Source organism: Centroberyx gerrardi, chromosome 21 (genome assembly GCF_048128805.1).
Source record: "Centroberyx gerrardi isolate f3 chromosome 21, fCenGer3.hap1.cur.20231027, whole genome shotgun sequence".
Taxonomy (NCBI): Eukaryota; Metazoa; Chordata; class Actinopteri; order Beryciformes; family Berycidae; genus Centroberyx; species Centroberyx gerrardi.
The window spans coordinates 18,308,477-18,335,306 of NC_136017.1; the positions used below are offsets into that span (position 1 = coordinate 18,308,477).

General features: G+C 39.8%; 1 protein-coding gene across 1 annotated transcript in view; it reads right to left on the reverse strand.

The window, feature by feature from the left end:
* LOC139917353 (DNA-binding protein SATB2-like) overlaps positions 1-26,830 on the reverse strand; it is a 44,442-nt gene that overhangs the window by 10,539 nt on the left and 7,073 nt on the right. Inside the window, exons 2-10 of the mRNA XM_071906466.2 lie at positions 21,675-21,917; positions 18,585-18,770; positions 13,455-13,581; positions 12,571-12,694; positions 10,075-10,177; positions 6,609-6,659; positions 3,297-3,856; positions 2,471-2,683; positions 1,183-1,335 (exon numbers count right to left, since the gene is read on the reverse strand). Coding sequence (XP_071762567.2) covers positions 1,183-1,335; positions 2,471-2,683; positions 3,297-3,856; positions 6,609-6,659; positions 10,075-10,177; positions 12,571-12,694; positions 13,455-13,581; positions 18,585-18,770; positions 21,675-21,873 — 1,716 coding nt within the window. The 5' untranslated portion in view covers positions 21,874-21,917. The remainder of the gene's footprint in view (positions 1-1,182; positions 1,336-2,470; positions 2,684-3,296; positions 3,857-6,608; positions 6,660-10,074; positions 10,178-12,570; positions 12,695-13,454; positions 13,582-18,584; positions 18,771-21,674; positions 21,918-26,830) is intronic.

The following is a 26,830-nucleotide window of genomic DNA, read 5'->3' on the forward strand; positions in this document are numbered from 1 at the left end:
ACTAAATGTACATGTGTGTACAGGTATTTCAAAAACTTAATTCAGCATGCCAATGTGACAACATTACAGCAACATGATCTTCAGTCCTTGAAATAAGGGATTTGTGATACAATCTTATATAGTACCATAAAATGTTTCTGTTGGCTTGTACCATAGTAATACCCTTTATGGTGCTGTAAAGAATCCTTTAAGAAAGGTTCTCTATAGCACTATCAGGGTGCTTTCACACCAGCCTTGTTTAGTCCGTTTGAATTGAACCCCGGAGCGTTTACCCCCTTGGTTCAGATCATTTGGGGTGGTGTGAACACCCTAATTGAACCCTGGTGCGGACCAAACAACCGCTCCCTGGTCCGCCTCGAAGAGCTGGTCTCAGGCCACTTCCAAGTGAACTGTGGAGCGGTTCATTTCTGGTGAGAACACCATTCAAACCAATTGTAGGAAGCGTACCATTTACTCTGCATTTTATTGGTGAAAAACAACATCTTAATATCCTGTTTTGGTGACTGGTGAAACTGGCGTTTGCATGGATCAACTTTTTGGATGCACTTTTTGCATGATTGCAGAGTGTCTTCCTCCAAATGCCTGTATTATGACATTATTTAATACCCGCATTCTTGACAGGCGTTCATATGCGTAATCCTCTAGAGTCTGCTAATCTGCCTCCAAATCAAGACTGACATGAACAGAACCTAACGTTGCTCCATGATGTAAGATATAGTATAGGCAGAAGTTGCGAGGGTTTTGTTGTATTTTTACCCGCTAACTGACCAATAATCAAACAGCATTTTCAACCACATGGCTTTGTTTACAAGCTCTGGACTGTTTGATTTTTGGCTTTGTGAAAGCGAACTGGACCAACTGAAGAACGAAATGATGTATCATTCTCGCATCAGGTGCGATCCAAGGAAGCGGACTGTCAGGTGTGAAAGCCCCCTCAAACGGTTCAATCAAATGGCTCAAATGGTTCTACATAGAACCTTTATGGGGCTGTAAAGAACACTTTAAGAAAGGATGAAATGTTCCAAAGATGATCACTGACTGGAGGTCATTCTTTACCCACCTTTACATCACTGGATAATACTTTCAGGTAACCACGTAAAATGTAATGTAAATGTCATTTATTTTGCTGTTGTTGTAGGTGGTATTACCCTTTAAGCTGTTCAGTGTTGTGTTGGGACTGACCTGGCTTTTGTTGGCGGCCACCTTGGCGAATAGAGCCTGCGAGACCTTGGCCCTCTTCATCTCCTGTTGGATCTCCTCATAGATCCCGGAGGTGATGTTCACCAATGACTCCAACTTCAACGGCAGCTCTGCACCAACCAGGCTGGACTTGGTCTGCAGGGGACAGGAGAGGTAAAACAAGAGGAAACTTTAAGGTTCCTTTAATGTTGCAGCAGCAAAATATAAAATAATGCAAAAATCTCCTTAAATGTATCCCTTCTAGACACCACTACACCACAGTTTCATTGGCAGTGAACTGTAAATATACCATAACTTCACTATTGTAAATTTCAGTGTCATTGTCCTAAATTAATTATCGTTAACCTGCAGTTAGTACCCTTCACTCTGCGTTTCTGTTGGATCTCTGCTTTAATTAGCTAGCTTACTCCTCTCTTTTATGACTTTATCATTTTTGTCCATTAGAGGTCACCATGAGCTGTGCCAGAGACCTGTTGATGTTGTAATTCCTACTAGTGGCCTATAGAGGTCGATAAAATTCATAGATTACTTAATGCTCCTTTAATTACCAGTAAATGTATCTGAAAATTTTACTAAATTAACACTAATCTAACCTAAATTATTCAGTGCTTTCTGTTTCCTTATAGACAAACCAGGAAGGACTTTACAAGTAAACCGATGAGTAACAAATGAGTAATTACTAGTAAACAATCAAGTTATTTACTGTGATACCTGTTTCCTTAGCTTTATTTATTGGACGTTACTGTGTCCTTACTGTGAGTGATACATTTCTTATTAAAGACTTACCCGACTAGCCCCAACTCATGATAACTAGCCCAGATGGTCCAATTGGGCTTAGAATCAACATAAAAATCATCTAATGTGACCTAGCCTTTACTTTAAAGGTCCCATATCGTGTAAAACAGGATTCCCCTTGCCTCTTTGATTATAAAGGAGTTGGATGTGCTCTCTAAACATTGTGAAAGCATCAAAACGCTTCGCGTTTTTCAAAGCAGTTGAGCGGTTGTCATTGTTTATTACCGGAGAGTTTTCGCCGGCCTCTCGCTATCTGCAGCTGCAGGCTCTGTGGTGTCTCATGTTTCACTCTTGAAACGGTTAGCCAATCAGAACAGAGGGGTTGTTAATATTAATGAGCCTTAAAGGCACAGCAACAGAAACAGCCTGTTCTTGGTAAGGCTCAGAGAGATGCTGGAAAATGAATGTGTAAAAATGGATTGAGAGTGTTTTTGGTACATGACACCTCACAAACAGCTTGTGTGTGTATGTGTACCTGTGTGTGTCTCTGCGCAGGGGAGTTGGAGATATGGTTGTTGGAGTGGTTGTGGTTGGGGTTGGTGGTCCTCTCCCTCTCCTCCTGATAGATGCGATCTCGCTCACCCTCTGGTAGGTTGAGGAAGTTCTGCATGGCCTTCAGGTTGACCAACAGGGACTGGGAGGCCGAGCGAGGATCTTCCTCCTTACGAAGGATCTCTGACAGCAGGCCCTACAACCAAAGCGCGCGTGCACACACACATAGGCAGAAAGTTACTCACGCATATCAAATTAGATTTGAAAACAGGAAAACCACAGACACCTTTAATTGCTGGTTGAGTATGGTTTTATGTGCACTGTTTTTCATTCATGCATTATGCTCTGGTGAAGGAGTTTGCTTTGAAACGCGTCAACCAATAAATGATTGAAGGGAACATGTTGCTGTCCTGAACCTTTTTCCTGTTTTGAGAAAGATCAGGTTTCTTCATAAAGGGTATTCATGTAATAATGGCCACATAATGTAATAATTTTGGATAATGGAATAAAATGCCCCTCAAAATGAGTAGAAAATATAATAAAACTTGATATTGTAATCATCATTACATCATAAGGCATTCAATTATTAAGACTATAGGAGAAATCACTGCGCTCACCTTTGCTTTGTTTGGTGTTTAAGAGCCAATCAAATGTCTTCAGTCAGCAAAGTGGTTTGCATATGTTTTCCAAGACCTTTTATGTTCTCATTATATTCATTTTTGTTTTATTTTTATAAAAGCAGAAGGGAAATCATGCACAGATGTTTCGGCTAGTGCCTTCTTCAGTGTGCAGGCCTTATATTATATTACCTGGGTGCGGTTAAAAGCCACACGGGCGAACACAGCCTGGGAAATGCTGGCCCTCTTCAGCTCGTCCCTGACTTGCTGGTAGATGTCAAAGGAAACCTCGGTGGCCGAGGGGTTGAGGCTGGCCTCCATGGCGCCGCTGGGGGCCTTGCAGACCCGGGAGATGGGCGGGTGGTTGAGGAACTGCTGGTTGACTCCTTGAGGATGCTGGTGGGCTAGCAGGCGGCTGACGGCTAGCTGCTGGTTGATGAGGTGGGCCATGGCTAGCTGCTGCCGCACCAGCTGAGGGGAGAGCTGGGGGGAGATGAGCCCGCCGTGGCCCAGAAGCGGGGGCAGGGAGGTGGGAGGGGCGGTTGGCGGGGCCTGGGCACGCAGCGGGGGGCTGGGGTGGTGCTGTCTGGTGGGGTGGGGCAGAGGGTGAGGTTGGGTGGGGGTCTGGGTGTCCCCGAGGCCACTTTTGATGGGCAGAGGTCCCGGACCGCCCAGGGTGCCCAAATGGGTGGGGGAGGGTAAGAAAGAGGGAGGACGCTGGCCAAGGACACTCAAGTCTAAATCCCTCTCCACTGTGTGAACACACAAACACACACACAGGTTTGTATTACTATACTTGAGAGGATGTTTCATTGACTACATTCATTCCCCAACCCCTAACCATAACCTTAAAGGACCAAATTGTTTTTTTATTTTTTGCATGTTTTAGCCCATTTACTACACTGCACGCATACTTTACATTACTACCGACCATCTTGCAAAGCATACCATACTTTTTTAGATGTCTGAATGTGCTTTTCCTACCTTCCAGGCAGCCATTAGTTTCCATTCATTTTGTTACAGTACGAAAATCTGACTTATTTTATTTATTTTTTTTTTAACAATATTTTTATTGGGGTTTTTCAATTATAACAAACAGTACATATTGGCAGGAAATACAGTATACCATCAAATGAATAGGCAAGTAAATAAAAACATAGTAATTAAAACAGAGGTGAAGATACAGATGTTACCGTAATTATAATGTACAGAAATCTTGAAGATCACATGGGCTACTCCACTTTATAGTCTTATTCCAGTTGCCCCGCCCCCACCCCAGTCTTTGGCTTTATTGATCATTACCAACACTTTGTTTCAAAAACTCCATGAAACTCCCATAGCAACACATGATGATAGATCCTTAATATATTGATTCATATTTGGTTTGTTCACATTTTTCCATCCTATAGCTATTGCTCTCTTAGCTTGTAAGAGACACAAGTCTATTAGTGCACGGTCACTCTTCTTATTAATAAAATCACTTAAATACCCAGGATGCACAACTTTGGCAAACAAGGGATTCTCAGTTTTGTTATCTGGCTAACCATGTCAAGAACCTCCTTCCAAAAACTTTTGACCACATCACATTCCCAAAAGCAGTGAAAGAGTGTTCATTTAGCATTGTTACATTTGAAGCATGTGTCTGGCGTGTTGGGATTAAAGTGATGTAATTTTGATGGTGTCATATATGTTCTCAAAATCCAGTTGTATTGTAGCAACTTAAGCCGCGTGTTAATTGTTTATGTTTGAGGCTTCAGGCATACCTCAGACCATTCCTCTTCTGAGATTTCCTCCTGTAAATCTAGCCTCCAGCTTTTAAGTTTATCTTCTGAAGACTCAGGTGACGTATCTACAAACATTTTATAGAGCAGCGATACCTGTCCCCTACCAACAGTGTGTTTCACTGTAATGTCTTCCAGCATTGAGAGAGGTGGCTGAGTGAGTGGTTTTGAGATACAGAGATAAAATTTCTTATTTGTAAAAACTTAAAGAAGTGCCTTGAAGGAATATCATACTTTTCTTGTAGTTCAGTAAATGACATTAGCTTTCCATCGTTGTATAAATCCATTATCCTGCTTAATCCCTTGCCTGCCCAAGTCTTAAAACCAGCATCTTCTCTTCCAGGTATAAATTTGCTATTGCCCCATATGGGCGTGAAACCTAACAGTGGGGGGGTTTCCCCTATATATTTTTGGGCCTCATGCCAGATGTACATAGTATTTTTTAGAAAGGGTTTTTTTGTGTTTTTCCCCAGCTTCTTAGGCTCAGAAGAGTAAAGGTAGCTGCTAAGTGGTAACCCTTGAGCTGAGCACGTCTCAATCTTGACCCAGGCTGGAGGTTCTTCTGGGGAGAAGTAGCACATGGCTGCTCTCAGTTGTGCTGCCCAATAATACCAGCGTAGGTTGGGGAGTTTTAGACCCCCTCTGTCGTAAGGCAGGTAAAGTAGAGTAAAACGGAGCCTAGAGCGTCTATTGTTCCAGATGAAGTTGGTAAATACTTTCTTAAATCTTTGAAAAAATGACTCGGGTGGGGGTAAGGGGATTGATTGAAACAAATAGAGCAACTTGGGTAATGTATTCATTTTTAAGATGTTACGAAAATCAGACTTGAAACTTGCTTGAGATTGGTAATCGATCACTGTGACCATCCTGCCCGGGGTTTTTTAGTCAAAGTTACTTTAACGTTGTGTGGTAATTTAGATGAATGTATGTCTTCTGGTGCGTTCATGTGCTGGTGAGAAGCTGGGAAGCTTCGGCTGCCAAACAGCATTGCATTTGTGTGCTATTTTGTCAGAAAATCAAACCCAGAAGACAAACAATAAGTAAACATGAACATCATGAAAAGGATGATGTGGATTTGGCTGTCTTTATGCTAGTTAGCCAGACTATGAAATAAGAAATTTGTCCAATATATCTGTTGGCACGTGAATGCACAATTTATTTTCTCTCCTCTCTTTTATGAACTAAATGAGTTCATCCATGACTTCAAAACCCAGATACGAATATTGGCAAGAGCAGCAGAGAATTTTAAGGTATGTTATCACCTGAACAATTGATTTAACAAAAAAAAAGTAGGGAAATCGGGTAAACAATCAAAAATCTAAGAAAGTATGGTATACGTTGGAAAATGGTCGGTATGATGTAAACTAACCAGCAGGCTGAACAGCAAAGTTGCTAATGTTAATGTTAACATGAAACTACTGGCCGCTACTAATGCTGGCTTCTAGTTGATACGTTAGGTGATGTCAAAATCTGATTTCTTTACAACAAGACAGTGATGGCTAGCAGATCAGTTACAATGTTATCTACCTACCGAGCTGACATTATCTTGAAATTTAAATCTTTTCTTGAAATTGATCCAATTTATCAGTGGCAAAATTATCAGTTCCCTGTCAAAAACAGCACAGGCATTAAACATCTCTATTCAATTCTGTTGAGACGGCTGAATGATAAGTTTAGTTGCCCAAGAGCTGTGGACTTCCAATATGGCCGGCAATTAACTCACCTTTAATATCTGATTTATCCCGCGCTGACCACATCTTCTCAAGGTATTCACCTGGATAGAGGGCAAGATATCACAGCAGTAAGTCAATCTGTCTGTATATCTAGTTATTCCTCCATCCATCCACCATATGTACTGTACATACATAAACTCCCACTTCATCCCTCCTCCCATCTATCCATTTAAATATACCAGTGTAAGGTAAAACAGCTAATACGAAAAGTCCAGTCCTCCATCAAACTCTAATGTCTCACATCACCATCACAATAACATTTCTCCATCATTCCACTGCTCCTACACCCAGTAAAAGAAGGGTTCTTCCTAGGTTCTTTGTTTAGGGTAGTGGTTCTGTATAAGACCATAATAACTCAGTGAACCCTCTGATTTGTTAAAGTCAGGCACAACAGTTGAATAGGAAAAAAAAAAATCCTTTCATCCTATAAAAAAATGAAATTTTAGATGTTGAATATGAATATGAATATGTATTATGACATAGTTGTTATTAGTGTATCCAAATTAACTATTAATTAATAAACGTGCAAATTTGCACATCAGAACACTTGTCTTAGTGGATAAAGTCAGAGTGCTTTTTCCTGTTTCAATAACTAAATAGTTGGTGATTTACAGAGGTATTTGTAAAAAATGTCTTTTTTTGTAATGGATTATTCACAAAATACTATGCATATCAGAAAAAAATCAAATTCAATTTTTTCATGTAAAATACTGCATAAAATAGAAGATATAATAGATGACAAAAGACATTTAGAAAAAGCCTTTGTATATTACCAGGTATTTTCATTAAGAAGCAGCATGTCAAATTTGGTGGCCATGTATACAAGCTAAGTTGGAAAAAAAAGTGTTTTGCATACAAAGAATATGTCATTTTGAGAAATTGATATGATGAGTGGTTTGTATATTTATGAAATGACAGTTGTTATAGAAGCAAAATGTTATATCTCAAAATTGATCAATCCAACCAAAATCGCCTTTTGCACCTGTGGTGCCTTAGAGAAACATTCTAAAAGGGTTCTTTACAGCACCACAGATGGTTCTACTATGGTACAAGCTTGAAGATCCATTTTTTATGGTACTATAGCCCTTTATGTTAAGAAGTGTGGATATCATATTGAGGCTGTTTGTCTGGTAGACATTGGAAAGAACTGATGTTGTGGGCTAGTGACTAGTGGTCACATTGGCCTAGTGGTTAAAGGGACCGTCTCATAACCAGAAAGTCTCGGGTTTGATTCCTGTAAAAGCCAATGTGACCATCAACATCGATGCGTCCTTGAACCTCTACCCTTTCTTGCTGTAACTTGTTCTAGTAAGAGTGCCGGCTAAATGCCAAATGTTCTCTCCTTTCCACTCTCTTCTGTTCTCTACCTCCCCATGCTCTCTTACACTGTATTCTAATCTATTCTTTTCTATTCTACTCGACTTTAAACTCCTCTCCTCTCTTCTCAACGTGGATCTGCTTCTTATTATGGTTCTACTGTTTGGGTTTGGAGTCAAGTTTTGGGTTATTAGGGGAATAAAAGTTTGGGTGAGGTTTGGCAGGAAAACGGGCTTTTACCTAGCATGTGTGTGCGTGTGTGTGTGTGTGTGTGTGTGTGTGTGTGTGTGTGTGTGTTGGGGGCTACGTGGAAGTAGAGCTCTGGGTTTTGTTTTTTTTTTTGGGGGGGGGGGGCTGCTTTCCATTAGGGGTTAAGAGCGTTTAGTTTTGTCATCTGTATTAAGGGTGACATTAATGTGAACCATGCGTCGCAGTTCCTTCCTACTGGGAGCTGTCACTGACAGACGTCTTGCTACTGGCATGCTGAGGTCAGATTAGACAAATGCAGGTTGACATATGTGCTTGTACACATACAGGGGGTGGACAAAATAATGGAAAAACTTCATTAAAAAGGATTACGTTTGAAGTAACTAAATCACAATTACAAAGGCAGCTACACAGGTGAGTCATCTTACATTGAATTCCAATTAGCATCGAGTGTCAGTTTTAAAACAGCTCTGACAATCACCACTTTTGTGTGAGTTCTCAAAGCAGCATGAGGCAAATAACAGAGGTCAATAGAAGCCAAATAGTTGATGCTTGAATTGCAGGACCATCAGTCACAAAAACGGAATAATTATTTAATATGGCAAGAGGAATAACATGGAAAATCGTGACAACATTTGCCAAACCCAGACAAGAGGAACAGTGGGGGCAAGTAAAAGTTCACTGACAGAGACTGATGGAGTTTTGACTCCACAAAACTACAGACTCTGAAATCACCACAGAACTGAACCAGCACCTCTGTGACAGTCTCAACATAAACTGTATTGAGCTTGACTAAGCTGGTGTTTATGCCATTCAGAAACCACTTGTGTCAAAGAGTCATAACCTGGTGTAAGGAGTACCTGAGAAATGGAAAATGTAATGTGGTCTGATGAGTCTTTCAGTCTTTTTCCTCCATCCAGACGGGGTTTACAGTTGGAGGAAGACAAATTAAGCCTTCAATCCACAATGTCTGTTCCCAACTGTTAAAGGAAAAGTTCAGCAATTTTGGACCTATATATAATTTGTCTCTTACATACCTGTAGTACTTGGAACCACACAGAGTCAGCTGTTGGTTGAAACAGTGAGCTCCGTTGCCTCTCGCTGCTAACAAAAACAAAAGTCCAAACGTAGTTTGTCAAAATATCTCCAAAAAACCCGTTTGTAGGCTCCACAGGGGAGTTGAGAGGAAACATAACACAATTCTGCCCATTATGCACATTTTGACTAATCAGGGAATCACAGAACTGTTTTTCTCTGCTGCAGCACAGACTGCTGTTGGGTGAAAGTGCAAAGTGAAAGTGATCTAGTTTTAGATGGTCAGGTCAGATTGTAAACAGTAGAGTTTGGTAGAAGACGATCCACTGAGTGGAAGTGGTGCAGTGCTGCTGCTTTCTGAGCTGTGAATATAAATATGTCGGTTGGTCACCATATCGTTTTCACAGACTGGCTTTTTTGGAGATATTTTGACAAATCCCATTTAGACTCATTGTTAGCAGCAAGAGGCAACGGAGCTTGCTGTTTCAACCGACAGCTGACTCTGGAGCCAATATTGTCTGTGGGTCCAAGTACTACAGGTATGTTAGAGACAAATTATATATAGGCCCAAAATCGCCGAACTTATCCATTAACGGTGTTGGACCTGTAACAATATAATGCCATCTAGTGGAAGCCATTAGGTCTGATCTGTTCCCATATTCCAAGATTTCAAGCATTACTGATTCACTTTCAGACCTTCCCAGCCAGTTTCATCCAAGCAAGTTACTAAAATATGAACAGCGATTCTTGTTCTCTTCCCAAACCCAGATTTTCCCAGCTGCTTCAGGGATTCAAACCCTTCAACTTTCTGGACACAAAGATCTAGCCACTGCTGCCGAAACCAAACCCATACCTTTTCTCTAGTGTCGCAGCTTTGGAGGGTGGTGTGAGAGTTACCTTTGATGCGTTTGTACCTCTTGTACCAGCGCCCAAACTCTTGGCATTTAGAAGTGGAGACATTGGCATAGTAGGAGCTATTCACTATCGCTGAGATCATACTCTGTACAGATAGATAGATAGATAGATAGATAGATAGACAGACAGACAGACAGACAGACAAGGGAGGGGCAGTTGAAAAAAGAATAAATATAAGAGGTAAAAAATGGACAAAATAGAAAATGAGCTACATGCACAAAAATGAACATGATATTGTATTGCAACTTGTTAATGTAATAATCAGCGACATTTTCATACAAATAACTGTCCATTTTGCTACTCTCTATCACTGATTGATATCACACAATAGTGATTCAATCTATATCCAGTTCATGAAAGCTTTTACATTTGCTGTTCTAAACACTTGGTGTCTTTCCTGGGAAAAACCCTCTGACACACAGGAAGTGATGCGTTTTACATTTCCGATTTGTTTGGAATAAATAGAAGAAGAACTGGGTAGTTAGCATGATCTATACTGGTGATCAGTAATTGCAACAACACTGATAGAATTTGTCTCCTCCTACACAAGTGTCTGGTACAGCCCCACCACTTGTTCTAAAAGAGAGTGCAAGCCCTATCAAGCCCCTCCAGATATTTTATGGTCTGTTTGTACTATGGGACAGTAAAAATCTTAATGATTGCACCTTTAAATCCAATTTTCCAGTCACTCAGTTATAACTGACTATAGTGAAAGCATTACATGGGAAAATTTGAGCATCAAAACTCATATGAGTCAGGCTGCAAACACACACCACCCACATACTTCCCCTAATCACTAATTACATCATGACTAAGTCCTGTATATAAATCAGAAGTCTAAATGACACACTCTCAAGTCTAATGACTACAGGGTGTGTATGAAGATGATAATTGAGGTGTGCGTGTGTGTATCCTTTCCCATGGGATGGTGTCAATGTGTGTGTGTGTGAGAGAGAGAGAGAGAGAGAGAGAGAGAGAGAGAGAGAGAGAGAGGGAGAGAGGGAGAGAGAGATTACACAGTGCACTGTGTGGTGAAATGATGATGAAACCACATATGTTTTGAGAAAATACTCAGAAGCAACTCAACTATCAGTGTGTGTGTGTGTGTGTGTGTGTGTATGTGTGTGTGTGTGTGTGTGTGTGTGTGTGTGTGTGTGTGTGAATCAAACCCAGAAAAACAGAACATTTAGTTCTGGAAAAAACTCAAGGAATTAAAACTTGTACTGTAGATGCTCTTCTCAGTACTAACTACTTGCAAAAGGTATAATGCAAAGGACTAAAAATAAAACTTTTTAGGCCAGGATGTCAGTATAAGAAAGACAGTTAAATCAAGAGAAAATAACTTTGGTAACACCTTATTTTACAATAGGCTCGTAAATTACTAACAGAATTAATTATGTTTGTGCAGTAAAGTACCTTATGCATTAGCAGATTTTCATGAAGTGCTAACTGAGGATGTAGTGCAGGATAAAAACAGTTTACCCAACATTTTATTTGCAGAATTAACTTTGCAAACCTTTTTAGACTGACATGAATCTTTATGACATCAAGTCATAATATACATGATAGCAAAATAATACATATCAAACTGTGTAATGTAAGTTAAGAGAACAAGGTCTTTTATGGGGCAAGAAAACATGAAATAATGCTTTATTGTGAAAATCTATTTTTTGTTGTTTGACTTATGATGATCACTGACTGGAGGTAATAGTTTAGGCACCTTTTTATTTACCATTACATATGTACTTTCAATATTTATCAAGAGACTGATACACCGGTAAATAAACGGGAATAAGACCATTGTGAAGTAGAGTCTTTGTAAAGTGAGTAAAGTTCTGTTTCAAAACTGCTGAATTGGAACAGCATCAATATTTACTTAGATTTAACTGACATTTTTGTGAACTTCTAGTAACTTCTATTAACTTCATCACTTCAAGAATTATGAGAAAGTGGTAATCCATGAGTTCCTTGATTTAATTTTGTCTCCATCTTTGGTGCTAAGTGCTCTTTTCTTAGTCTGTTAATAGTACTACCACTACTACTACTACTACTACTATTACTACTGCTACTACTACTACTGCTACTACTAATAATAATAATAGCACTTTTTTAAACAAGTTTTACAAAGTGCCTCCCAACAAGGATAATAAATAAAATCAAAAGTGAAGCGTAAAAAATAGCAATAATATAAAATATAAAGAATTTAGCCATGAAATGCATTGCATAAAACTAACAGATATCAACAATAAAATAAGATATAAGCAAGACATCTTAACATACAGCAAAATTCATGAAACAGTAGCTGAAATTTAAGTTCTTCTATTTATTCCAAACAAACCAGAAACATAAAACGTGGTTGGAACGGCTATAGGTCGAATCACTATGATGTTGTAATCACTGATAGAGAGTAGCAAAACGGACATTTCCTCATGTGAAATTGCCGCAGATTATTACTTTAAATTAAAATTGAGTAGTTACCTGGGAGAGGGGACACTCCTTGGCCAGAGTGCTCTGGTTCATCTCCCTGAGCAGCTCTTTGAGGGCGTTCCTCACTGTGGCGTGGTTCCACTGCTCCGACGGCAAATCCTCCAGCCTGGCAAAGCTGCACAGTTTAAAGGCTTTATTTAAATCCACAACATGAAATTCTCATTCATTTCAAGAAATACACAGAGTTTTTGGTCAATTTAGCCATCACTGAGACCAAAATCATCCATGTGTCCCCAATAAAATGTATTGTTATTAGTAGTAGTAGTAGTAACAATAGTAGTCACATGGTGGTCTAACTGCTATTTCTAATATTGTATCGCATCGCATCGCATCGCTTCGTATCGTATCGTATCGCATTATATTGTATCGTATCGCACCATATTGTATCGTATCAGGTTGTGCCGTATTGTATCGTTCCATATCGTATCGTATCATATTGTATCGCATCATATTGTATCGTATCGCACCATATTGTATTGTATCATGTTGTACCATATTGAATCATTCCATATCGTATCGTATCATATTGTATCGTATCATATTGTATCGTATCATATTGTATCATATTGTATCATATTGTATCGTATCATATCGTATTATATGGTATGGTATGGTATGGTATCATATGGTATGGTATTGTATCGTATTGTATCGTATCGTATCAGAGGCTTTTCCACCCTGACAAGAAAAAACATTCTGGGGGGAAATTTTGGGGGCAATTTTTTGGCATGATAATTTAAAGGTGTTGAAAATTGGTACAAAATATCAACTACCGACAGCTTGAATCCAAACATATTGGTATTAGCCTTCAAAAACCTAAATCAGTCGAACCCTAATACGTATATACAACACATACACACACACAGCAGGCTGACCTGTGCAGTAAGATACGCAGGGTAACCATGTGGTAAACGTCTAGCAGCATGTCGGCCACCGTGGCTTCTGGAGCGTCTGTTAGGTAGTGGATGGGCATGGGCTTCCAACGGCCCACCTTAATGATACCTGGAGAACACACACACACACACACACACACATTGACATGAGACATCAAGACTTGAGACTCGACTCGAGCAAAGTTGACTTGGTCACACCTCAAACCTCAAAAAGAAAATATAATTTTATGCATTTTATATCCATGGCTATTATGCACGATCATGTTGGATTGTGTTTCTATTTTGGGAAAATTCGACTTTGTTGTTAGTATACTGACAGCTTATCAAGCCTAGCAAGCATTTGACAGACAGTGCCATGTAGGAGGAGGCCAAGGCCTCTTAGGTTTAGATGATGTGCAGGTTCAACGTTAACCTAAATGATTTTCAATTTTCACAATATGATATTATGGCAGAGTAAAAATTAATAATAATACTTCTACAGAAACTGTTTTGAACTGATATTAGAAAGATATCTATGTCCCAGTTTCACAAATCGATGCAGGTAGCAGAATTGGACGACTCGTCTCAACATTTTTGTGCTATATTTACAAGTATTTTAATCACTTTTCAACTGTTTAAGATTGCTTTGGCCCTCTGGGTGTGTATGGGAGAGCAGCGCTCCCTGCACCTGTGGCGTACATCAAGCTCTACAGTGAAGTAAGTGACAAAATTTTGAAGACAATCAATCGTCATAAAGCAAAAACTAGGAAAATAAGGCCCAGGTTGAAAAAATGTCTATATACATTTCTTACCTTGTTTTTATTGCTTTTGATGCCAAATTCATCTTCTTTTGGTTTTTACTCCTTTGTAAAGCACTTTTCAACAGCTAAAGATTATCATTATTTTTTGATGCCTGGAAGCTCAAACCCCCCCAGCCTTGGTGCATCATCCTGGGCTGAACAGTGATGCATTCCCCTGGCCTTCCGACGACCGTAGTTGGAAGTGCAAATCTAAACAGGCCTAATCGCATTAGGATCTGCTAAATCAAACACAGACCCTGCCTGGCCCTGGCCTGCCAGCCTAAAGTGTGTGTGTGTGTGTGTGTGTGTGTGTGTGTGTGTGTGTGTGTGTGTGTGTGTGTGCCTCTGTTGCATGAGAATAGTGGTGATAGGGGCAAAAGAACAAAGGCTGCTCTTTTTGGACTCTGGTAGTTGATTAATCAGAAGAGAAATGTAAAATCAGCACAACGGCATTAAAAGACTGAAACAGGCCACAAATGAGAGCATCGTTTTGATGTTGATGTACTGAATGAATACTGTTAGGTCATTGTTTCCCTGTTGGAAAGCATACTGTATTTTTTCTCATAATTGGCAGTTATCATGTGTCCTGCAGATGCCTATGCCTTAAGGATGACTAGATTGGATTTTTTTTAATACTTTCACATGTCATCATCTGGTTACGGATATGACTGTGCATGGCTATTTTAACATGTAAACGTCTGCCTTTACCAAAATAAATCAAATCAAATTAAATCATAGAACTAAACATCCATTGTGTTTGCAGACGCATATTCCAGGAGTAGATAGAGCAATGGTACATCTTGAAATATCAGATGAACTAATTTGAAGAACCAACCCACACTTCATCCAGTTTGACTTATTTCAACATATTCATATATTTACTGACCATGCAGATTGGTGTTTAGTCTTGCTGCCTTTTTCAGTAGCTAGGCATAAATTAAAGCCTCTGAAATGTTGAAAATCACAGTCGAGCATCATACTAAGCATCCGCCAATCTCAAAAATGGGTAAGGTGCAGTAAGTAAGGTTTTTACTGTCCCATAGCACAAAAGCACCATAAAATATCTGTTCTGATAGGGTTGGCTATCAACAATTGGCTCAAATGGCTCAACAATTACTTGGCTAGTTAGTCTATCACTCAGGGAAACGACGCTCTCTGGTAGTGAAAAAAAACAACTATTTTAGTTGCAATTGAGCTAGCAAAGCAGTTTTGTGTAACAGGTTTGGAATTTAAAGTTTGGAAGTTTGCCCAATGCTAACGAAATTGAGCTAACTATCGTAATCGCAAATTGACAAATAATGTCTAAATACAACTGTGCTAAAACAAGAGAAATACCTGTATGAGATTGTTGTGATGTCTGTGTCGGCCAATTCAGTAATGTTGTAAGTAGAAGTGAACACTCTGATAAGGTAGATTGTTTCCAAATTTTAATTAATTTAGCAAAGCCACCAATGTTAACTTGCAACTACCAGTCACTAAGTCACTACTAATGCTAGCTTTTAGTTGATGTGTTAGCTGGTGTCAAAATCTGATTTGTTTACTCCAAGACAGTGACGGTTAGCTGACCAGATATTATGGTTAGCTAGCTAACAAGCTGACATTATCTAAACACAAAAAGATGTAGCAGTGATGAAATGATCAGTAGCAGTCAAAAAGTACTACAGAAATGAACCATGTCTATTGAATTCTCTTGCGATGGCCAAGTTGTACGTTCAGAAACGCAACCAGCTGTTCTCAGCCTCTGTTGCTCAAGAGCTGTGGACCTCCATCACCTGAAAACCCTTTATTGTCAAATTATCTTTCTGCTTACCATGTTATCTGCTTCTCCTTGAATTGAGGGCCTATAGCTGGCTAGCTATGAAACGCATTGTGAATTTGCTCAGACTCAAACAGACCAGTAAAGTAGGAGTGAGATTATTTGATTAGAGCTGTTAGGGAGGGAAATGTGAAGTTAACTTTCTCCTATTACTCGTAAGAGATTGCTGTTAGCTGTCACCTAATTTATAGCCAGTGTCAGGAAAAGAGAGAAATGCATAGACTGATAGTTCAAAACTGGAATGTAATTGAATTCTCCTACTTTTTAGATACTTTTCATAGTTCAAAACTGGAATGTAATTGAATTCCCCTACTTTTTACATACTTTCTGTAAGCACATAACACCACAAATTACAGATTTACAAGGCAGTCACAGGATTAGCTTTCCATAGGCTTTAAATAAAGCAGCAGACTGAACCGTCTAGTTATGTTAAAAATAAATCAATCTGGATGAGATGGATCGTCCTAAGTGCGGGATGCTTCTTAAAATAAGTGTTTGGGTTGTTTTTGGGGATCCAGCACCTTTTTACAGACCATATACCATACATATAACATACCATGTTATTTTTGACTGAGCACACTGCCAGATGATTTCAAATATCAAATGAATACATACCAAAACATGGACTTAAGTTAAATTTAGTTTATTTCATGTTGCCCAGCAATTCCCCTAATCCATGTTAAATCCAGACTCTAAATAAGCAATAGCCTCTTTTTGATAAGGTATACTGTGCAACTTAATTAAAGAAAAACCCCTGCGCCAGGCCGAGTTTAAAAATACTGGTCCAGCCAAAGTTATGCAAGACACAATTCAATCGGAGAAGAAAATAGAAGAGACTGTGTAATTTTGGTTGTGACCACACTGGGGGAAAAAATGCATGACTGCAGCCAGAAATTATTTATTTGAGAAGAAAAGGCTTATTTCGCAGGACAAAACCTATCCATCTGGGAGAGGCGAGGGGGGGTCGCAGGGCGTCGGTCGGCTCGGTCAGAGCGCCCTGTGTTTACGGGACACAGCAGGAATGTGAAAGGAACTGCCTTCCTTTGTGTGAGTGTGTGTGTGTGTGTGTGTATGACTGTTGTTGTTTCAGGGCTGACTGGATGCTGTCTGCACTCCTTTTTTTGCTCTCTCTCACTCATATCTGTGTGTCTCAGGCCTGCATCGAAAATAATTGACTAATCATTAGTTTGGTTTAACCTACATGGAGCACCAGGTGGGTGGGGTTTCGCATATCAGGAAAATTGGTAAGCATACTACTTTGACTTTCAAATACTTTCCTGTGATTGTCTAAACTTTTTGGCATTCATTGTACTCATGTGGCAAACCCCACCCATCTGGCCACCAAGTAAGTTTGCCAATATACTATTTATGCTGCTGTCAAGTGCTGTTGGAAATAGGATAATTACGAGTTGAGCACTCATGAACGACCCAACAAAGTGTTAAATAAGACTGGGACTTTGGACTTTTCAGGACAATCCATTTGGTTGCAATATTTTAGATTAGAAGTTTCTCCCTTTGCAAAAGAATGTCATGTTTGAATGGTCATGGTCTTTAAATCACATCTGTCATAGCATGGACTCAGTGACAAATTTACCGTTCAAAAATACACATATACTATACACACATACACGCATTATGAGTATATGATGGGAGCGTGTGTGCATATACTGTATATATATATCTATCTATATATATCTATCTATCTATATAGATAGATATATATATATATAAACACACATCTCTATATGGACCCATTTTCATCCTACATACAGTATATATTACAGGGAGGACATTATAATTACCTCCGCCAGTGAAGTTGGAAGGAGGTTATGTTTTCAATCGTCTGTCTGTTTGTTTCTTAGCAAGATATCTCAAAAAGTAACAAACAGATTTGGCTGAAATCTGGTGGACAGACAGCTCTTGGACAAATGTTTATTTGATAAGATTTTGGTGACGATCCGATCTGGGATTCGTTATTGTTTTTTTTTTTTGCCATAACTACTATTATGCTGCAATCATGTGCTGGTGGAAAAGTCCAGGATCTGGGGCTTCCACGTCAGCTGCTAAACAGCATTGCGTTCACATGCTATTTTGACAGAAAAACAAACAATCGGACGGAAGACAAACGATAAACAAACATAAACCATTACAGAGGCTTCAGCTTTGCAAGTTGGAGAATTGTTCAGCATTGGCAGAAGTTTGCGCTCTACTGAGTTAATTGGGTAATTGACTTAAACTGTTATATTATTGAATGAATTCTATTGTTATTGAATGTTTATTTCTAATAAACACAGATGACTGATATTTATTGATTTTTGCTCCATTATAAGTCATCTGTTAATGTGTATAATATCACCTCAATTGGTTACTGTTAACCAATTACTACTAAATTGGTTTGATAAGTTTCTGTATTGTCATGCCAAAGCAGAATTGAATTGAATCAAAAATCCAGCTTTAGGTGAGAACCATTCACATTACATGCAAACACATGCATGGACACACACACATACTACTTGCCTCGTGCTTGTACTGCTGAGTTATGTGAGTATCCCAGGGCGACCAGCGCCGTCTCCACCAGCTGCGTGAAGAGGACGTCCTTACGAACCAACACAAACTCAGCGTGACGGTCGCCACGCCCCTCGCTGTCAGAGGCCACACCCACGTCTGCATGCTCCACCACACAGTAGACCGGGATCATCAGACCTGGCAGACAGACAGAGAGAAGACAGAGTTAGTTATTTAGGAGAAGGGAGTTACTGTAAGCCCCATTGGGATGGGATTAGAATTGTAGGGTAACAAGGGTAATAAAATATTAGCCAAGCTCCCCTGTTATTTGACACATCACTTTGGACAGTTTTTAGCCAAATTGCAGACAGAGGCGCCTAGTTTGGTCAGACATTCCTGGATACAAACTCTGCAAAAGTTCAACATGGCATCCAAAAAGGGCAAGAAAAAAAATCCTGGTTAGCCTACAGATGGCTGTCCTTACAGTGACTCATCATAGAAGCTTGCAGGATCTATCTCTCTATCAACTTCTAGTAAGGAGTGTATGGTTTAGATGTAAGTTGTTTCATATTATTATATTTCACAGACAAAAAGGAAGGAAGTAATGTTATAGCATCCACATCATCTGTAAATGAATTGAAATCCAGAGCGGACTAAAATGATCAAACCATCTATCCGGACATCTGTACAACAGTACAAATTAATACTGGGGTTGAGGGGGAAAATCACAAACATGGTCACTCAGGACAGGATTAAAATGAACAAATAGCTCATAATGACTACAATTACCATACATACCCTGGAGAAACTAAATCTATCTCACAGTGTGTTTCAAATCAAAGTAAATTCTCATTTTCTGGTTCTGATTGTCTGAATTCTTTGGCTACGGTGGTAGTCTAGAGGTTAGAGAACCTGACTTGTGACTGGACGTTTGCCTGTTCAAATCCCTGACCTGACTGAGAAAATGTGGGTGGGGAAAGTGAATGAGTAACACTCTCCCCTCCCTCAACTACTACTGTCAAGGTGCCGCTGAGCAAGGCACTGAACCCCCAACTGGTCCAGTGGAGCAGCTCAGTCTAGCAGGGTGTTGCTGATTAAATACCATGCATGCTCAGTCAACATTACCTATAATAAATAAAGGTTAAGAAAAAGATAGGTTTGACATTTGCCTTGCTATTTCACATCAGTCATCATACTATAGCGGAAAGGGAAGATTATACAAGTGTATTTCCATTTGCATCTAGGCTTGGGCCGATGTTCGATATTATTGAATATCGCAATATTTCCCACGATATCGAATTGCCTAGATCACAATTGTACAAGCTTTTAAACGTATAAACCTATAATCTACTAGTGATAGGATGGTAAAAAAACAAAAATAATCATACTTGAAGTGAAAGTGAAGTCTTTTTAATTCAAGTGGGTTCCCTTTTCCACAATCAGCCAGTTTTTCTAGGAATAGCAGGAATGAGCAAATTGAGCGATAATATCGTATATCGTGATATTTTGGTGGGACAGTATTGCGATATTAAATTTTGGATATCGCCTAAGCCTATTTGCAACACATCAAAAGCCACAAGGAATAAGACTTCTCTCCAGAAACCGCTCTTCAAATATTACTGAGTATAATACCTATATTGTTTAGGAGCAGATGCCATAAGATAAGATAAGATAAGATAGCACTTTATTAATCCCCTTGGGGAAATTCAGCAGTGAGGCTGATTCCTATGGACCAGGTTATTCGTCAAGCACTGAGAACTGAGAGCTACTCCAAGCCTGGAACCATTCAGATCCATTTGCACACTGCGCTCTCCCGACGGAACTGCTAATTCACAAGCTATCAATCCTCCTCCTGACGAAGCAGTGACAGATCTGCCTCAGCCAAACCCAAACCAGCATCACGCACGCTATCGGCCAATAACTCAACCCCTGAATGGTAGGGTGGAGGGAGGCAAACCAGCATGATGACTGTTTGTGTGGGCGTGTGTATGCACTGTTACAAATGTTTGTGTGATCGTGTGTTGACTGCGTTTTCAACTGCGTGAGAGAATGGCGATCATCTGTGCTTGAGTGTGTGTTTTCTGCGATATGTATTTGTAGAGTATGTGTGCCAGTGTGTATCCTGTAGTATCAATGCAGAATGTGTGTGTGTGTGTGTGTGTGTGTGCGTGCATGTGTGAGTGTGTGTGGTCCCCCCTGCTCCTCCCCACCGCCAAGCTGTGGTTTTTAAGAGTCACACTGATTTTCCTCAGTTCAGAGAAAGAGCCCTCATCAACACTAGCCAATAAGCTTCAGCTACAAAAGGCAAGCTACACTTTCTCCTCCATTCTCTTTTCTTGCAGTGTTAAAGGAACACACCAAATTCCTTGTCCTGTTTGTCCACTTTGCTGTTAAGTGATGAGAACATAGACACCAAAATCATCTATGTGTCCCTGGTACATTGTTCACTCTGATAAACAATAGGAAACATCCAAAGAAATGAACAGTGACATATCAACTACTTTCTAGGAAAATTGCAGGCCTGGAAAATAAAGCGCTACCCAAGTATTCAGTGTTTCCCCCAGAATTGTATTCTTATCAGGGTGGAAAAGCCTCTGAAACAACATTTATGGGACAGTAAAACTCTCCACTGTAACCCAGGAGAATAATAATAATGGTAATAATAATCATAATCAAAATGTTGCACTAGAATCAATTCAGGTTATGGGCTTCCCATAGACAAGTGTGATTTTGATTAATTCTACAATAAATATATGGAAATGTTCGACAGGTAAGTTTCTTATCAACTCTACCAAACTGAGCTCTTCTATTTTCTACATAACTATTACGTTATTTCATGGTTCTTTCTTGGAAACTCCTAAAGAAATTGCCAGGTACTTGTCAACTCCAACAATTGAACTCTTCCTCCATTTTCCAAATTAGTACATAATGTCATGGTTCTTTCCAGGAAACATATCCACTCCTTTCAAGGAACTTATTAGGAAATAGCGGACCCAGCAATAACATGTTACCAATACTTGTAATTTTTTTGAATTTTCGTTTATTTCAGTTGAACCCTAGTGTGTCTGTATTCATGCTGTATGTGTGTGTTCATGGCCCCACCTCCTAGCGGTCTCAACAGTGTGCCGTTGTGTCGAATCCGTGGCCCCGTCGGGCTGCCGTTGACCTCCAGGCGGCTCATCTTGCCTGGCGGGGGGCCGCTGGGCACCGGGCTCTCACCTCTCTCCCCTCTCTCCTCCGGGCTGGTGCTGTCCCGAAGGCCGGAGCTATCTGTTCCTCCTCCTCCTCCTCGCTGCTCCATCCCCCTGCAAACTCTGGTGAGAGCACCCAGCACAGTGTTTGGAGCTGGGAGGAGACATAAAAGAACTAAGATTAGACTGATATCGGCCTTTTATTGAAAATCAGATCTGGTCCAGTCAGTGTGGTCCACCTCTGATATGATGGATATGATACAGTTAGATTGATTTCCTATTCATTGTAGAATTGCTCAATACTGTTCGGTTGTCCATCGTGGAAGCCCTTAATCTGAACTCATTCTAATGCAACAGTTTGATTGGATTCCACGTCCAAGTAGGCATGAATATTGCTTATTATTATCAAAACTACAGTTTCAGAGGCTTTTCTACCTTGCCAAGAATACAATTATATTTGTCATTTTTGGGATGAATACATCCAAATTTATTGATGCTGAATATCGATACATTGGTACAGCACTGACTACCGTCAGCTTCAATCCAAAAATATTGCTATTGGTCAGATATTGATATTGGTCAAGAACATGAGGAAAGGTTTTCATTGCCTGGCTAAGCCGCAAAGTAAAAAATTGTATCTTCTATATCTTTGAAAACAGATTGTACTTTGTTTTTATTTAGAGTTAGGTGTAAGGACTTTGAGGTTAGGTCAAGACTAACTAGTATTTAACCTAAATCTGCTACGAAGTCCCCTCCAGACGGCTGCCCCACCTGAAAAGGTTAGATTTCCAGCCATGTCACCTTTAGTAGTGTAGTTAGTTGTGGTTCCCCCCTCTAGATCTCAGTGAACTAAAAACTCAGAGCTGACAAAAACAAACAACTGACCATCTTTTTAAGCAAACTGAAACAGTGGTGCTGAAGTTTGCCTACATCAAGTACCATCTCCCATACTTAGCCAGTGTTGACAGTAGGGAGCCTAGATTAACTGCTCCATCAACAACTCTTGTGTGACAAGCATGGGGGCTGTGGTCATTCCCTTCCCCAGCCCATGCTGAACACATTACTTTTTATTTACAGATGACGAGGCGGGGACGACCACAACAGACAAACAGAACAGCCCCGGGCATCTGGGCCAAATCACAAACTCTTTATTTGGGTAAATGAAGTTGACTAGTGCCTGTGGTTCTTAGACTGAATACATATATTTTATTTATCCTTTATTTAACCAGATATGGGCACAAGAGAGACCTGGCCAAGAAAACAGTATGATGACAGGCATAAAAGTTAGTGGGGAATACCATATAACAATGTACATGGTCAAAAGTGCAAACAAAAAACACATAGAAGCTAAAATGTCTGGGCAGATGTAATGGCCAATGGTATAAATGATGGCATTACGTGCCCAGTGATGTTTGAGTGGTAAGTCCTACCAGAGCTTTCTCCCCTTGGCCTCCCCTACTCTTTCCCTCTACAGTACTTTCTCACAGTCCAAATGTACCATGTACATGGACATGGACACCATGTACCATGGTGGCGGAACATGAAATACAAAAAAGTGCCCAGGTATAATGGCATGATATAAAATATGCTATTGTGTTTATCACCATGACATGACATGACATGGGAGGCCATGACATGGTTTTAAGTTGGGCCAGGTCCTACATGATAGATTGTGACTTTGTTTGTTTGGGTGAGAGTTGGTATTACATGTGGTGTACCCCAAGGCTCGATTTTAGGCCCAATTCTCTATTGCCTTTATACGCTCCCACTTGGGGCCATTATTCGCAAACACAGCATCAGTTTCCACTGCCATGTGGATGATACACAGCTCTATATCTCAGTCATGCCAGATGAGCTGGGTCCTTTGAATGTCCTTAGTAACTGTATTTCTGAGACCAACGCACGGATGGCACAACATTTTCTTCAATTAAGTTACCTATAAGCTTTGATGCACATATCAGAAATATGACTGCTCTCTGGACTGCCAAAGAAATCCGTCTGTATTTTATTATTTTATCTGTATTTTTAATTATTTTATTCATTTTATTTATATTTTATTCATTTTAATGTGAAGCGCATTGCATTGCATTTGTTTGCATGAAATGTGCTATAATATTGATAAAATAAAAAATAAAGCTTGAATGATTGATTGACATGACATCAAAGATGATATAAAATAGGATGTGCTTCAATTACAAAGAGCTGTGCAAAGACCACAGATGTAAATAAGCTATATAGCTAATTCAAGGTCTCGCACAAAGTCTGTGTTGCACAAGGGCCCTGTTAAGTAAACTAATAATAAATAAAATAAGGGTGAATTCAATCTAAGTGAACGTACTCCATCAGCGTCTCATCTTATATCACACACAGGTATATCACACGTGATAGAATCTGCCTAGGATCCAAAAGTATAGAGAAGAACAAATGCAGTAAATACTGTACGGGCAAATGCCAGCATCTCAGAAGCTTTGAACCATACGTTAACCTGAAAAACCTCTCACTTTGGCAAATATAAAAATACATTTTGAAAAATTTGTTATTTTCAAACAGAGAAGAGCCAGCACTTACAATAAACAAACAATACACATACAATAAACTTGTGGTAAAGAACCTAAATGTACCTGTATCTGGCCTTTTTCACTGTTAAAGGCCCAATCTACTGCATTAATTACGGTATGGCAGTAGTTTTCGAAACACGCTTGTCCAAACACTGACTTTCCTTGCAGAGTGCTTTATTGGATTAAAGAAATTCTTTCACTATGAAATGTATTGTCTGATCTTCTAATCCAAGGACTGACGGTAAACATGAGGTTTACATGTATATTTAAATTGTAAGCGGTGGTGTCTGTAAACATTTACTGTAAGAAAAACACTTGTACTCTGAGTTGTGAAAAGCTGAAGATTAAAAACAGCATTTTGTACATTTACAAGTCAAAAACCCCTCAAAAAATATGATTATACCCAAATTTCGCAGCATAATGCTTTGCCAAATAAACTGTATCTTTAGGAAAGCGGTCTGCTGTCTTGCTCTCTCTGCTTTGTGTTTTTCTCACAGAGTGTGGTTTGCAACGGCATGACCATAAAGCCAGCAGCGACACATGAATCCGGGCCCAAAAGCGGCACATGATTACAATAAAACACACATGCAAAATTAATAGCTGCCTTTAAAAAAGCCCGTCCAACACAAACAAAATATTATACAGTATGGAGCAAAACCAGGCCTTCCCCCGCTTTGCTTGTTGGAAAAAAAGAAGAAAGAAAAAAACCCACCCATGGCATTCTGTCTTTCCCTACTGTCTGGGGACGAGACGTTTAGATCGCTCTCCATCAACCAGCCACTATGTAATTAAGAATTTCCAAATTTGAGCTATACAGATGCATTTATCTTTGACATTTGATTTATAGGAGATGGACAGAATATGGAAACACCTAACAAAATATGAGCCCCTAATAAGGAGAAGGGCCTTTTGCCTTCAGAGCAGTTTCATTCAGTTCTCCTTCCTATTTGTCAGTCTCTGGCAGTGAGCAATTCCACTTGTCACTGCTGTTCCTTTGTCTGTGTTTGGTAAATGTTGTCACTGACTGTTCCTGCTGACATTAAATAATTTTTCAGTTTTTGTGACTGGTGCTCCTGTAATTCAGGTACCAACTATTTGGCCTCTGTGGACCTCTGTTATTTCCCATGTTGCTTTGAAAACTATAAAAGTGGTGATTGTCAGAGCTCTTTTAAAGCTGGCACACACTGCTAATTGGCATTAAACTTAATATGACTTGCCTGTGATGCCTTTGTAATAGTGATTTAGTTACTGGTGTTTTTGCACTGCACTTCCAAGATATCACTTTTTTCAAACAAACCAGGAACGTAAAACGCGTCACTTCGTGTTCATTATTTTGTCAACCCCCTGGACACAAGGCACTATGGACACTCACTACACTTCCACTACCACTGTAACCACACTGTATGACATGTGGACTGAATGCAAAAAGATACTGAATGTAGTGCATCCAATCCAAAACATCCAAAGCATTGGCAGTTTCCAGCCGATTCATCAACTGCTCCCAACTTGTTAAGAGCAGTTATTTTGAAATGACCAAGATGACTCCATGTTGATCCTGTTGTTATTGCCTCCCCTCGCTGTCCCTCTCAATCCAACCCACGCTGCCTTCGCTAATTTACTCATCAATCCATTGTCACAAACTAGATTTGATGATTGCCGGGCATTTTCCAGTCCACCAAACCACAGACCTCCGAATTTTTCAACCCCTGTCTGGTTCAGTGTTGCGGCAAAATTTGTTTCCCTTAAAAAATGTGTTTCGCCTTGTGTCTTCGCCTTGATTTCACGCCAGGGAAGAAAATAACATAATTTCAATTTTTGTGGATTGTTTTCCCATCGCTGGTTTCAAATGGTGAAACGTTTTAAAAACATTTTACAGGATTACAAAGAATCAAAAGTAACCTACCTAGTTGCCTCATAATGAACAGAGATCAAGCTTGTTCATGATCTTATTATCTCAAACCACAATGTCCATTATTGATACTAAAAGTTGTCAGGCTATACATTAGTCTACTTGTCATTTATTAAGTGTATTTCTCCATGATAATTTCCTTGTGCAGCGGCAAAACAACAACAGCACAAACCAAGGACAAAACGAGGACACACCGCCAGGGAGACACATTATTTAGCGGAGTTTTAGCACAACACTGGTCCAGTCTAGTCCAGTCACCACTCTTTCTTCTCTCTTTTCCTCCGCAATACATGTTGGGTCTGCTTTTAATAAACACATTTTTAGAATACTTGGGAAAAGCAGGCATTGGATTATAATCAACCCCCCCCCCCCCCCGCCCCCCCACCCTCCCTTCCTCTTTTCTCCTCTAACCAGAGCAATATTAAAGTCATTAATGAGGGAGGAATTATTACCAGACTTAAAAAGGAGAGAAAAAATAGAGAGACGGCCATGGGGTTTGAAAGAGTACACAGAAACACACGTAGCTGCACATGCTGCATATCAAATAGACGATGGAATCATGTCAACATTAATACTACATATTAGAACAATAAGGTCAGC